At 38.1% G+C, this 15,000-nt stretch overlaps 1 protein-coding gene across 1 annotated transcript in view; it reads left to right on the top strand.

Moving 5' to 3' along the window:
• Positions 1 to 15,000, top strand: part of LOC138043092 (sentrin-specific protease 1-like) — a 56,183-nt gene that overhangs the window by 28,576 nt on the left and 12,607 nt on the right. Inside the window, exons 6-8 of the mRNA XM_068889253.1 lie at positions 2,433 to 2,632; positions 8,591 to 8,748; positions 13,051 to 13,229. Of these exons, the coding sequence (XP_068745354.1) occupies positions 2,433 to 2,632; positions 8,591 to 8,748; positions 13,051 to 13,229 (537 nt within the window). The remainder of the gene's footprint in view (positions 1 to 2,432; positions 2,633 to 8,590; positions 8,749 to 13,050; positions 13,230 to 15,000) is intronic.

Genomic DNA, 15,000 nt, shown 5'->3' on the forward strand with positions numbered 1-15,000 from the left:
TGGGAGGACACCGCGCTTGTTTTCAAAATCATGAGATACACTTTTAGAAGATTGCGTTATTTTAAGAGGATCTTAGCTTACAACTGTCAGCAATAAAAAAGCTAGATCAGGTAAACATACTCAATTCAACATAACTGAACAAACTTTTGCAGCTGATGTCTTTTTCTGAGGTGAAATAGACCTTGAAAAACAATACATATTAGTCTAAGAAAGAAACCTTTGGTCGCACGAGAGCATAAAAGGCGAAATATTTGTAACTTCTCACATACAGATTTTTTTTGTTTTTTTGTTAAAATGGACAAAATCAGGAAAGGAAGTAATCTATGGGTCGGGTCACTGAGCATTCAAGAGAGTAAAATGGCTGGGAAGTTCTCAAAGTGATTGTCTATTTGCACTGTCACGACATTGCGAGAAGACCTGGGTTCACAGCTATCCCATGATGCCACATGCGGTCACATTCCATTCTTGTGGAAAATGTTTGCACCTTTAGCATCATGTTTACCTTCGTGGTCTGCGATGCATGATGTGTGCATTACGTGCGCCAAAAAATGCGCAGTAGCAATGGGCGCGAACGTCCTTAAGTTGTATCCTCAAAATAAACCTGAAAAAAAATTTATGTTCCCGAAAAAAGTGACTGAATGTTCATGTAACATGTAACACAAACAATGGCCGCGCAAGAGTATTTTGAATAATATTATTGCTCTGCTTATAACACGCAAAATCTTACGAAATTCAGGTTACATATCAGAATAACAAAGGAAAATGCCCACAACAACCTTCACACACTTTTCTTTACTAGAACTTCTTCAAAAACAACGTGTTTGTACCGACCCTTCGTTGTAATGCTTCACATTTTTTTGAAAGGCATTTTCTAAAATAGGTCGATACGGCTCGGCACACGTCTCAAAATACAAACATAAACCATGTCAGATGAATGGGCTTTATGTGACAGACTCCGTGTCAAAATGCAAAGGACGTATCTAGAACAATTTTAAAAAGACTGAAACAGTTTCTGCACTGGGTATTCTGCAATCGCTCCTTAGCTGTCATTTTGCTGTTCCGTTAACTACACTTTTCACAAGATCCTGTGAAGAAGAATGGATTCGTTTAATGATTAAGCATAAGTGCTCGCTTCAGTGATTAGGCCTAAGCATTCTCGTAAAATTTTAGCTTTCATTTTGCAGTTTGGTTAACTACACTTTTCATGAGATTGTGTAAAGAAGAAAGCACTCGTTTACTGATTAAGCCTAAGCGCATGCTTCAGTGATTAGGCCTAAACATTCCTCGTAATAAAGCGGTTCAGTTTAAACTACACTTTTCACGAGATCATGTGAAGAGGAAAGCACTCGTTTATTGATTAAGCCTAAGCGCTCGCTTCAGTGATTAGGCCTAAGCATTCTCGTAAAATGCTAGCTTTCATTTTGCGGTGGCAGTGCGTTTTACTGGTTGCTCTTTAACAGTTTTCATTCATCGACTACGGGAATGCGGACCGTTGTGGCAGTTCATTTGACTGCTTGCCCTTTAACACTTTTCACACATCAATTTCGGGACTGTGGACTGCAGTGGCACATCATTTGACTGCTTGCCCTTTCACACTTTTCATGTAATGACTACGGGACTGTGGACCATGGAGGCAGTTCATTTGACTGCTTGCCCTTTAACACTTTTCACACATCGATTTTCGGGACTGCGGACCGTGGTGGCAGTTAATTTCACTGCTTGCCCTTTAACACTTTTCATTCATCAACTTCGGGACTGCGGATCGCGGTGGCAGCTTTTTTAAGTAAGACATTTGGTGGGCCGGGTATCCTGCAATCCCTCTGCGATGCTGAAACATTTTGCGCTATAATACTGTGCTCATTAAGCGTAATGAAACCTCCACAAGCACGCTTCCCCCCAAAATCTTCCATAACTCAGGTAGAGATGAAATGTTTTGCTTCGTTCTTGTGACAAAAAAACAATCGGGGTGTGCCAAGCAATTCTTAAGGGCTAAAATAAATTATGCAATACAATTCAGCGTGATCAAGCACGTGTTTGATGTACATGTAGCTGAGTGAATTTCAATGGAGAAACATTTGCTCAGAATCAGAACATAGCAGCCCTGATTATCAAAGCCAACATGTATTTTCCCTAAATTTGTAGAATTATAATTTGCTGCATGTAAATAACTCTTTATTCTAGAAGAAAAAGGCCAGACTCTGAAATAGGCCATGCCTACAAAGGATTATTGGTAAATGGAAAAACTGCTTTCTATATGGCATAACTGTAACTTTTTGCATGAATTTGCTTGAAACAAACATTGAAAGCAAAAGTGGACATACAGAAACAAATTAGCATTTTAGTATTTCAAGGTTTTTTTACCTACCGGTATGTAATGCAAAATGGAGTCATGATTGTGCTACTGATTAATAAAATTGCTCTCTTTTCAATAGCATCCAAATATAAGGACATCTCAGACAGAAAAGCTAATGGACCATCACAATATCATAATACAACAGCAGTTGCCTCATGGAATCTCCCCGATGCTCCTAAACCAAGCGTTTTTTCCAAACGTTATGGACAGAGGCGACAGACTCCTACAAGGAAATCACCTGTTAATAGGAGCTCCAGATTTATAAGTACTGCAGAGAGGGTAACCACAGTACGACTTATCCTAACATTATTGTATTTATGCATAACTTTTATTGTATTAACTTATCAATGCTTAAGAATGTGTCCGGGTAAATAGGAAGATGCAACTGGACTTACATGTACATTGTACACTACATGATTTGTGATTTAAGGCAAATCCATTTTCAAAAAATAATGCGAAAAGTAATGCGAGGTGTCTGTTCAATTATTGTACTAATAAAATAATTAATGATAATTATCAAATTCTCCTGAAGTCATGTTCTATAATAGATCTGTACACGTACATATTATTTAATTTGGATGACTCAAATCTTTTTCTAAAAAAAAAAGGAATATTTGAACCTGGTGCAGCTGTGCATTATTAGGCTTTTTGAGCATGACACAACTCTGCCAGCTTAGAGCGGAACCCACAGTCTTCTCCTGTTTCTTTAAACTTAATTGTTTCGCTTCTCATTATAAATTATGTTGATTACTGTAATATTATTTTTGTAATGTAACATGTACATAACATTCAGTTATTGTTATACATGTACTGGTAATTATCAGCATTGCCACTTTATACACTGTACACTGTCCTATTGTCCCGAGCTTCCAAGGATTCAGTCTTTCAATAACTTGAACCTTTGTCTAATTCCCTTGAAGTTTTGTATTGTAGTGTAAACAAAAGCCATGATCACAGGGTATCAAGATAAATTGTCCAGAATTAGACATACATGTTACAGCTCAAAGGGAAGTTACCACCCGGTCGCAGGAGTCGCAAGAGACAAAAGTCTCCTCTCAAGAGACAACACGGTTCAAAAAATTTTAAGTATCTACATGAACGTGAACTTTTCCGAAGATTAACATATTCAAGAAGAAGCTCACGCTCCAAAACAGAGCACCCAACTCTAAAAGTTTCATGGAAAAATTAATGCGGTTGGCGGCGGTGTATGTACATGTACATGTATTATTGTGACACTCTTGCATTCCAAATGCATGTCTACATTCAAACCACCACTCTGCCCATGGAATCTACAGTACATACTTTGATTCGAAGTTGATGTTAAGGAGAAATTTTTCGATAAACTTGCATTGCAGCATGTAAAAACCTTTAATTGATAGATTTTCTTCAGTAACTAAGTTTTAATCCATCTAACTGCCATTAAAAAATAGACCATTTTTTTACAGTTGTGAGCTTAGTTATGTACCTGGCATTTGAGTGAAAGTGAGGCTGGAATTGACCTTGCTTTGATAGAAACCTCACTGCTTTTCTTACGTAAATTCCTACTAATTAGCACAAGAACAACACCGTTAACATAAGAAAAGCAGCAAGGTCAACTCCAGCCTCACTGTCCTTCAAAGGCGAGGTAACAAAGCACACAACTGTAAAATAGTGTATTGTCTTTCAAATTCAAGTTTATTGGGCTCCAACGCGGTGACAAAACTGATGCACATTTCAGCTGCGCAACAGCCTTAGCTTGTATTAATTTATCTTGTATAACGTGAACTTTGAGAGTAAGTGGTTTGAAAAAAATTTTGATGGCATAGCTTTTGTGAAAATGACTTCAAAATGCATTCTCTTGTTATTGTTTATACAGGGTTTTCATTTCAGGCCAGAGCCAGATGGTTCGTCCGGTTGTTTATCATGTCACCAACGCCACATATTCTGATGGGGAGAGGACATAACGCTGATCCCTACTCCATGGAGTACCCTATGGAGTACTTTTATAGAGTACCCCTAAAAATCTTTTATTGGTCAAATTAAATACTTTCTCAGCATGGCGAGGTATTCAGATGCTTTCTAGCTCTCGGATTGTTGCAGTTCGATGCAGTTCACGAACAGGCCACTTTACAGTTGTTTGCTCAGCGACCTAGCCTATGAATGGCTGCGAGGCTGCCGGTAACCTTGTATTGATACAGCCCCCATTGCTTTTATCATGTAAATTGTGTTATTGTAATTCTAAAAAGTCCATGTTAACATTACAAAAAGCATGAAGGTTTGTATCAAAACAGGGTCACCGGCAGCCTCGCTTCCATTCTTAGGCCAGGTAACTTAGCTTCAACTGTAAATTGGTCTATTGGCCACCATCTTCAAGTTTCGTAGGTATTTTGTGTGTCCATTATTGTAGTGTGCTTTTAGACAAATATTCATACAAACCTTATTCCTATATACCCTTATGGAATGGAATGGAAAACTTTATTTGTACACTACAGGGGCATACCTATGGGTTATCAGAGATGTATCCTGGATTTCAAATTTAGGGGTCCTCTGGACCCCTTCTTGAAAAATCTGGGGGTCCAAATTTGCAAAATTTTGGGGGACCAGCTAATTAATATTCAAGAATTAATATTCTGACGATCTATTGCCTCTTAATTGCTGCTGCAGTACCCTTTTAGATTTCTAAATTGCACAAAAATAAAGTCTTACCCCTCCCCTCGAATATGTTCTTAAAATAAAATGATCAATTTCTGTTATGACCGTTGATTCATCGATCAGAACATCTCGAGGAATCTGTATGCTGTAGGAACTGTTGGCTCCAGTTGATAAATGATCTAGACCTCCACAGCAAAAAAAAAACCGACCTGAATCTCAATTTTCCGTAAAAGAGCATCATTTATTTTATCAACACTTGAGGTGTAATTTAGGAACAAAAGAGTAAACAAATATTAGCGATCGATACACAGTTCATCATCAGCCCGTTACTTCACCATGGCCAATGTTAATAATCAAGCGATTAAAGACATTCAATTTTCATGTTAAACACATTATTTTAAACACGAACTCCAAAAAAAGTTGCATAATTTGCAAAACAGACAGGTTCCGTGCAAAACAAGAACCAATGCGATGACACATGCGTGCCAGGAATTAACATCAACAGGGTTGCCCAAAACAAAAATTTAACATACTTCACCGTTGGATTCTCTGTCATTTCACCCACGATAAACAAACCAATACTTGAAATTTGCTTTGACAGATCGAAAGTGTAGCCGATTGTCTCGCCAAAAAAAAAATAGATCAGATCATGTCACACAACACATGGGAATTCAAACACAAGCACTTAACTCCTCATGCTGGACATAGTCATTGACAAAATGAAATCATTCGACTACAAAAATGCGAAATTAACAGCTTACCTTGAAATTTAATGAACTCGATCATTTCTCCGTAGTGAGAAATTGGAATGCTCAATTTCCCTGTGAAATATGCAGTTCGCATGTTTTTCCTGGTTTTTGTCATTTGCATAAACATTGGATTTTTAAAACACCAAAAAATGATCTTTGGTTTTGCGCGACCAAGCGAGAAATCCCAAGCGGGCAGTATCGCTCCATCTTGCCTGCTCACGGAGTTAGTCATTTAATAAATGGGTATATTATGGGCATACATACATGGGTCTATATGGGTATACAGAAGTGAATATTTAAATACACTACAATAAGGGATACATGAAGTACCTACGAAATTTCAAGATGGCAGCCAATTCGTGAACTGCATCAAACTGTAACAATAGGAGAGTTGGAAAGCTCGAACTAAATAAAGGGGTGTGCATCTAAATGCCTCACCATGTTGATTAAGTATCGAATTTGACGAAGAAATGATTTTAGGAGTACTCCATTTAGTTACTCCGTAGGGTACTCCATGGAGTAGGGCGCTGCGTTTTTTCCTCTCCCACTTTGACGCTATAAATTTGTTGGCTACTTATTTTGCTTTTTCTTCTTTTTTCTGGTGGAATTGGACATCTCGGAAAGCCATGGGCAGAAGAAACATAAAATAATCACGCGCAATAAATCCTTCAAGCTAAAAACAGTCACAATTAATTGCCATACTGTGCCTACTAAAAGGAATAATCTATCTGTTGGCATTTCAATTTCGCGATAATTATAAATTTGCAAATGCATTGTTGTAATTGACATATTTTTGCGAAGGAAAGAGGGGCTGGATGTAAAGTGCAGTATCAATTATTTTCGGACATCTAAGTTTAATTTTTGTTCAAGTCTTGAGTTGAATTAGAAAGGGATGGAAATATTTAAAACACCATTACCTTGTAAATAAGTTTTTTAAGTGTTGGTAATGTTAGAACTATTCTCGATCTTTGTAAGCCAGAATTTTTTCCTGCATTTTTGCTGATTAAAATGCAATTTTTTTAGTATCAATTAAATCATAGCAAAAACACAAACTATTGGAATTCACTTTATTTCATACGGCTATTTAGGCATCTGATCATTTTAGAATTTCACACCACCGCAGTAAAAACATGGAATGTTACTCAATTGACATGATATCTTTTTCGGTTTTAACAGTATGGTAATTTTGATTCTTGTTTCATCCTCGACAAGAGCATCATTTAGTCGTTTAAATTTGCAAACGTTCGTGTGGCTGTCAGACTTTTATCAAACTTTATGCCAATCTTGCCACTTCAGTGATTCTCATCTTGTCTTGCAAGAAACAAGACAAAACTGATGACTTACAATGTACTTTTAAGCGATACTGTACATGTGTCATATTTTTTCACACTCGACACACTAAAATGAACAAGCAGTATGTGGATGTTATCAACTTGGCTGTACTGGTAACACCCCCTGGAATGAGGTACAAGGATGGTCAGACCTTTGTGAATGAAAGTTCCCTTAGAGAGGATGAAGGGATCAGCAGTGATGAAAGAACAATGATGCTGATCAAACAAAATTAAGGGAAATGTTGATGAGACGGTCCTTAGGATACAGAACTCGGGTTACAGTGAGAAGTTCAGGTGTAAGGCGTAAAAAGGAAGCTGATCAAGGAGGAGAATGGCCGTTACATAAGCACAGAGACTGGAGGATACAGGTAAAAAAGCAAGAAATACAATGCAGTGAAAACGAAAAGCAAATGGTATAAGAGAGGCAGAAACAAGGCAGTCATCTTTGTACTTGCTACACCTAACTCCAGCTACAGAGAAAGTAGCAAAAGAGATACAGCAAAAACGGTTCAAGATCAACGTGGTCAAGAAGGCTGGTACTGCAATTAAGAGATTGCTGGAGGGGTCTGATCCAGTTACATGTACATGTACATAAACTACAACAATGTGAAAGAGGACTACCTAGTTTGCAGAACAGATGGGAAAGGGCTGTGCGATATATAAAGTGTAATGTATAGAAGTAATAATTTGTAAGAGATATACAGATGTAACAGCATCTACTTGGGAAAGATATCAAGGAGTGCATACACCAGAGGCAAGGAACACAGAAAGCTGCTTTACAGAAAGGAAGAAAATTGGCCATTGAATACAGGGGTAGTTTCTAAAGAAACTGCGGTGCTGCGTCGGCGGGGAAGTAGTATACAAAAAATTTGGTTTTATTTACGGAGTTGAAAATGTAAATTGACCACGGTACAGGGATTCTAAAAGCTGACGTTTCGAGCTCGAAACGTCAGTTTAGAATCTCTGTACAGTGGTCAATTTACATTTAATATCCGTTGGTAAAACCAAATCATTGGCCATTGACTTTGTCGAAACATAACACAAGCAAGATACAGAAATTTTAAAGGAATAGTAACTGTTTTTACTTATCGGAGGACTCATAAATAATTTTATTATTGTAAAAACGAATGGAACCATTTCAACTTTCCATGTGCAGTAATTTCATATGGCTGCATGCTTCCAACAAGAAAGGATGTGTCGGATGCCTCAGGAAAACTTTCATGACGTCAAAGGACATGTGGGTGTTTTCATTGGTTCTTAGATTCAGTGATTTGACACTTTTTATATGGTGGATCACAACTTTTTAATCATGAATTATTTTTATATCAACTTACAAGAATTATAGTTCTTTTTAGTGCGTCGAGAATGTAAAAGGACACAACATGTATGTCTAATTCTTGTCAATATTTGAACACATTCCTGACCTAGGTGACCAGACTTTCTTGAACCATCAGGTGTTAGAGGATTAATGAATATAGTTAAAGTGCTCCATTCAATTGTCTCAGTAACTGATTCTTTGTAAACAGGTGGTTCGACTGGAAGAAAGGGACAGATACAAACAATTGGTGGCACAGTTTACCACTCTGGAAACACCAGACTGCACAGGACAGAATTGGAATGCAAGATCAGATGATACTTTGTGTGTGCAGACTGATTTCCTTGCAAAAACGCGATGTCTTACCAGGTGATTCAATACTGCTAATACTTTGTTCGCTTTTTCGATAATCAGGGTAATGAAAGGCATTAAAATACTGTAAAGGTCCATGCATCAGCTGCAGCTGCAATTTGGAAGCTCAAATTTTGAAAAACAAATTAGAGACAACAAACTTTGAAGTTCCAATGAATTTCTATTTAATGATGAAATGATATATGAATTGGATCATATATGAACTGCGGATATTAAATCAAGTCAAGCTATGATCCTCGCAGTTATGAAGGCAATTTTTGCAATTGCGTAGAGGAGAAGCCTGAAAAATTTAGGACTTCAACGGGGTTTGAACCCGTGACCTCGTGATACCGGTGCAACACTCTAACCAACTGAGCTATGAAGCCACTGTCGTTGGGAGCTTGATGTCATATCCGCAGTTCATATATGATCCATTTCATATGTCATTTCATCATTGATTCATTCCTCACGGGAACATTAGAACCCACGAATGGCCAGCTCCCAACGTCAGTGGCTTCATAGCTTAGTTGGTTAGAGCGTTGCACCGGTATCGCGAGGTCACGGGTTCAAACCCAGTTGAAGTCCTGAATTTTTCAGGCTTCTCTACACAATTGCAAAAATTGCTTTCATAACTGGGAGGATCATAGCTTCACTTGAATTTCTATTTGTAAACAAACAAGGACAAACAAGTACGGTTTCAAAACACTGACACAGTGGTTGTTACAAGCGTTGATTTCAATTAAGTCTTTACAGTGTAGATACCGAAATTTCACTTGTCATACCTTCATCTTAAGAGTTTACTACAAAAAAATTAAGGAGCTCTTTCAATGCGATTTTGTTCAAGATCATCACTTCAAAACACTCCATGGAGTTGAAATTGTGAAGGCGATCGAAACAATACTCTTGTTTAGTAGCCAGCCAAGCTTTGAAATGTGGGGAGGAGTCTGGGCTGTGAAGGTGATTAAAAAAATAATGAAACGATCAGCAATTTGCCTCGCGAGTACTCGCGAATATCTTGGTATTTTCTTGCTTGTGGCGGAAAGATACTGGCTGCGGACATCATAGTAAACTCTTTTGTGGGGGAGTGGAGTGGAGGTTGGTGTTGTTTTGTTGGAGTAAAGTGGAAATTAATTGCTTGAAAAACTCTTGGAGAACAAGAATCAGAGTTGAACTCTTTAAGATACAAACGGCTCCTTTGAGAGCTACCACTCATGAAAAAGGCAATGATCAACAACATTGTGTTTTCAGTTTGCTATAGTGGAGCTGCATGCGGGAAGCACCATAATTAAGAAAATATGGTAACCCATTGATGCAAGAAATTTTGGTTTTAGCTACGACATCATCGAGGCGATAGCCGAGAGCGACTCTAGCTTCTTGAGTGCTTAGCAAACTCCGAAGTGCATCCATAACTCAATAGTGCACGCTGAGCCATTTACCATTTGTTTTATAGCATAATCGTTAACACCACTCCTGCGTGTTTCACTGTCTTTGCAGATGCGTCGCCTCTGTTGAAAGCGATCAACCTATCGCAAACAGTGCGAGTTTTCCAAGCCAAAAAAGCGATGTTACACTATTTCAGCTCAAATGGCTGATGAAATAAATCTCAAAAAGAAAATCGACATTCCAAAACACCATTTACCTTCCAGTAGCATCTTCCCTGGTCTCATAAAATCCATTTCAAATTCTGCGATTCGGCTTCAATATTTGAGCAGAGTTCAGATTGTGTTTTGGAAATCAAACATGAAACGCTCTTTCGTCGCTTTAAGACCTTCAATCCTCCTTTTCCACTGCTGATTAATCTTCAGGGCCCACTTGTTCGAAAGCCAATTAACTTACCGGTAATCCAGGATTAGCGTGAACTTTTGTTTCATGTTTTTAACGTTTTGGTGAAACTTTCTTTTGCTTATTTTTGTTTTTTAGTATTGACTTCTCCTAAAGTAAAGTTTTGCAAAATATCAGCGTTGAACAGCATTTAGGAGTAGAGAAATAAAGTCCTCGGTTAATTTTAATCTGGGATTAGTGTTAATGGGCTTTTGAACAACTGGGGCCAGGGCTATATCTTTCTATGTTGAGCTCTTTAGAGGTTCACCTCTATTCTATGAGGAGGAAAATATGTCTTGGAAAATTAGGACTGATACGCTAGTGAAGGCATTGTCTTGTTTCCACAATCTCAGAAAGTTAGATCGCACGTCAGCTGTCGTCAGCGAGCGTGCACCCATGGGCAAATAGTAAATGACCAATTGGCCAATTAGAACGGGTGTTTTATTCAAGTTATGTTATAAAGTAGAATATTTAATTAACTTTCAATGGTGTCGAAGTTGATGTAACGCGAATGACGTTTTAGTGGATTTTTAAACAAAATATACCCTTATAGAGCTCAAGAATGGAACGTCAATTCTATAAACAAGAGTGACGAATAATGGCCTTCCGCAACAATACATTATTATTGTATCTTTCCATTGGCCATCGAGTAGTGATCTTTATTTCTAAATATTTTACTAACTGTGGTGTAATGTACAACACTGAACCCAAATGGCAAATTCTGTGGTAACTTTGTCTGGTTTGATATGGGTTCAACAAACTTATTGAAGGAATCGAACACCATGAATGCATCTGTTATCTCTGTTGTCTCTCTATATTAATTTGCACTCAACTTTGCACAGTCTTTTGTTAAAAAAAAATAATTGGAAATGTGACTAATTTTTGCCAATCAAGAATTATTTGCTTCATTTTAAAATAAAAGTTGTGATGAAAAAATGACGTTTTGACGCATCCTGCGTCATTTTCAAGGTAGGTTAGAAAAAAGTCAGAAATGAATAAATTTAAAGTTTGTACAATCCTCTAGGGAGATGTCCGTATTGTTCAGCCTAATTGAAAATTTTTGTCTTCAGCAAGTCTGATTGGATAATTAGCGATGGTGTTAGATCCTTAATATACAACATCTCATTTACCAAACAGTCAAATTTTGATACGCATCGCCCTAAGAAGTAGTAGTGTTTCATTTCTGGACTGATAATTTGTTAGGGTGTTTTGGAATGAGTACGAAAATTTGAGGAGGACAAACACGTACCAAGGGCAATCCAGTGTATGCTCTCGGAGGGTCTAGTTCAGTAACATCTTGAGAAGTTTTTATGAATGGTAATAGGCCATTTCCGAGTTCATGTCTGCCTCCTCTTCAAAGCGAGTCTAAGTGCGAAGTTTTTTGTGATGGTAATTAGTTCTACTTTACATATGAATTAAACCTAATTTTCATAACAAAAACTTCGCACTTAGACTCGCCTCAAAGAGGAGGCAGACATGAAGTCGGAACTGGCCTATTAGGCCATAGAAAAATCCACTCAGAGATGTTTCCATAGATAAGCTGCACTCCCAGATTTTTATTTGAATTTTGAGGAAAAAAGTGTGGCTTCTACATGGACTTTTAGGGTACTTACATGCAAGTAATTTTTTACAATGTACTATTGTGTGAATTTCACATTATATATTTGGAGGATTTTTACCTGGCGAGAATTGGGATACCAAAATTTATTGCAACCCAAAGAGATACAAGCTACAGACTACAAGTACATGTACATGTACAACCACTGCACCATGCAATGTTCAATGTAAGACGTTCTTTCTTGTCGACTATGTGTAGCACAATGCCAAAAAATACTAGCTAGTAAAGACAATACAGTCCACACTTAATTGACAGCTCCCCATAGTGGCTTTTCGGGGCTAATGAAACACACCGAAACGACAGAACAGAACAACAACTGTTAAGAATCCCAACTGTCCGGAGACAAGCCAGTTGGCTATTTACAAGACTAGTGCAGCTGGGAAGTTGAGCCAGGTACTACCGGTACCAGGAACAAATTCAGAGCGGATCTTGAACCCGGGATATCCGGATCTCAAGGCAAGTGCCCTATCCACTGGGCCACTCTGCCTCATTTAAGCAAGCTGTAAGAAAGCCTGCTCACAAGTCTGCTCCCAAGATAACAAGTTACAGGGGATAATAGGGTTTACTTTGCTGTCTAACTTTGCTGCCACCCACACTCAGATGATAACATACATGGGTCATTCATACAAAGCCTCACTGAACTTTCCATTTTTATGGTGATGTTGACAGTGATTAGCAATCTAATCAGGTTCAAACCAGTGTATAGTTTTATTTTACTGTGGAACTTTGCATTTTTGGTGCAAAGCTGTAAAACTGACTATTTTGACATAATTGGCTAACTTTATTCAGACTTCAGTCATTTACATGGGGCTACCACACAATGCAGCAACCTTGTAGCAGTGTACATACTAATTTTAAAAACAATTCCTTCTCTGTTACAGATCTGGTGATGGAAGCCTCATATCCCCAAGATCCAAAGTATCACCCTCCCATACGTCATTTACTGCACCAGCCTCTCCTCCCCGGTCACCCACAAGACTTCGAGTGACAGCTTCTCCAAGGCCATCTGCCAACAGGGCAAGCAAGTTGACTCAGGACATTAGTTTATATTCCAGACCAGGTTGGTAAATCATTGCCAGAGTACCAAGACAGTTAAAGTTATTTTTGTCAAAGCTAAAACATTCTTTCCACAGGGTAAAATACATGTAGCAGTAGGTTAGGGTCATTGGCAGACAGAATCTTTGGCAGGTTTACCTTTAAGCATCGTTAAATGCTTTGCTTTTTGGAACCATCATAATTATATTCATTATTAGAACCATTATTATATTCATCTCACATAGCCACGGCCTGCTACTGTTCTGGCCTTGTAGCTCAGTCGGTAGAGTAACAGTGATCAAATCTGAAGGTTGTGGATTCAAATCCCACGCTGGTCAGAGTTTTCTCTGTCCTTGTGTGGGCCCAATTCCAATACTAGGGTTGATCTCTGATGGAATAATTGGGTATATAAAACTTCACAGTAGTTTTACATTTGTGTAGGCCTACACTGTAACTTGAACTTGGAATCATTACTCTCAATATGCTACTAAAGGACAACAACTAACAATTACCTAAATTAGGCTTGGGCCAAGCCAAATTTGTCCTTATGAATTAACATCTCACATACTCACTGCCTGCTCCCGTTCTGGCCTTGTAGCTCAGTCAGTAGAACAATGGTGATCAAATCCCAAGGGCAGGGGTTAGACTGCTGGATTCTGCAACTTTTTTGTAAAAATCCTGCTATACATCTGGACACTTTGTTTAATCCATCTTTTATTTCCTCACAGCTGAAGGAGGTAGGGGAAATCACTCTCAAATCAACCACAAGTTTATTGTTAATGTATGGGCAAATCTACCCCTGGCAACCCTCTGCGCATTTGACTTTTTGCTATATCAGCATCACTATCAGGTATCAATGTTGTACCCAGGTTGTCTTTCCACAACATTGCTAAATTAAGGTAATTCCCTTGAAATTGTTCTACTATCAAACTTTTTTGGAAACTTGGCATAGTTAACATTCATGATATGAACATTTAAAAAATGCAATAAAGAAGTGGGGTCACCGTGCTTGTTTACGCGTCAGCAGGCTCTTAAAATGGGGTATTTTTACTGTTTTGGCGTTAAGAATTTGAATCACCTTCATACAGAATTAAGCCTTGGTTACTTCAAAGACACAACATTTTATTTTGAAAATAAAGCTTCTTTTATTTACATAAGCAGTAATGCTTCATTTACGCCGACTTTGATTCCCTGGTTGTGGGAATATTGCACTTTTTGGGACAGTTCCGTGGTTAGCTTGAAGTCCTCGCCTTGGGTAAAATACACCCCGGTACGCCTGTTTTCCAAAAAAAATTCATGTTCTACTATCAAACTTTTTTTCTTCTTCAGATATGTTCTTTATTAGACTGTTCTTAGCAAATACCTGAAAAAAAAAATCGCGGGTCAACGTGCTCGTTTGAGAGAAAAGGAGCATTTATTTCGCTATCGGGTTTAGTTTGAGCGAAATCTCTTACGTTTTTTATGCGCACGTGCTCATGTGCGCGCGCTAATGACGCGAAAATCGTGCTCAGTAGGGATGAGCAATGCAATACTAAGGAATTACCTTAACTGCTTCCGATTCTGATGCCCACTATATACTTCAAATAAATTCCTTTTTTCGCTGGTTCTTTATATTAAAACTCACAAACTTGTGCAACTCGCCAGCAGACATTTCAGTCGAGAAGTCAATGAAAAATAATGAAAGCATGTGTTTGTGCATCTTAACAGTAGCTAAATACTTCATGTATGAGGCATAATATCATGACATTGCGTGAGAGACAAGTATTAAGTGGGTAATTGTATGGGAATCGTTCTTC

This window comes from Montipora capricornis, chromosome 1 (genome assembly GCF_036669925.1).
Source record: "Montipora capricornis isolate CH-2021 chromosome 1, ASM3666992v2, whole genome shotgun sequence".
NCBI lineage: Eukaryota > Metazoa > Cnidaria > Anthozoa > Scleractinia > Acroporidae > Montipora > Montipora capricornis.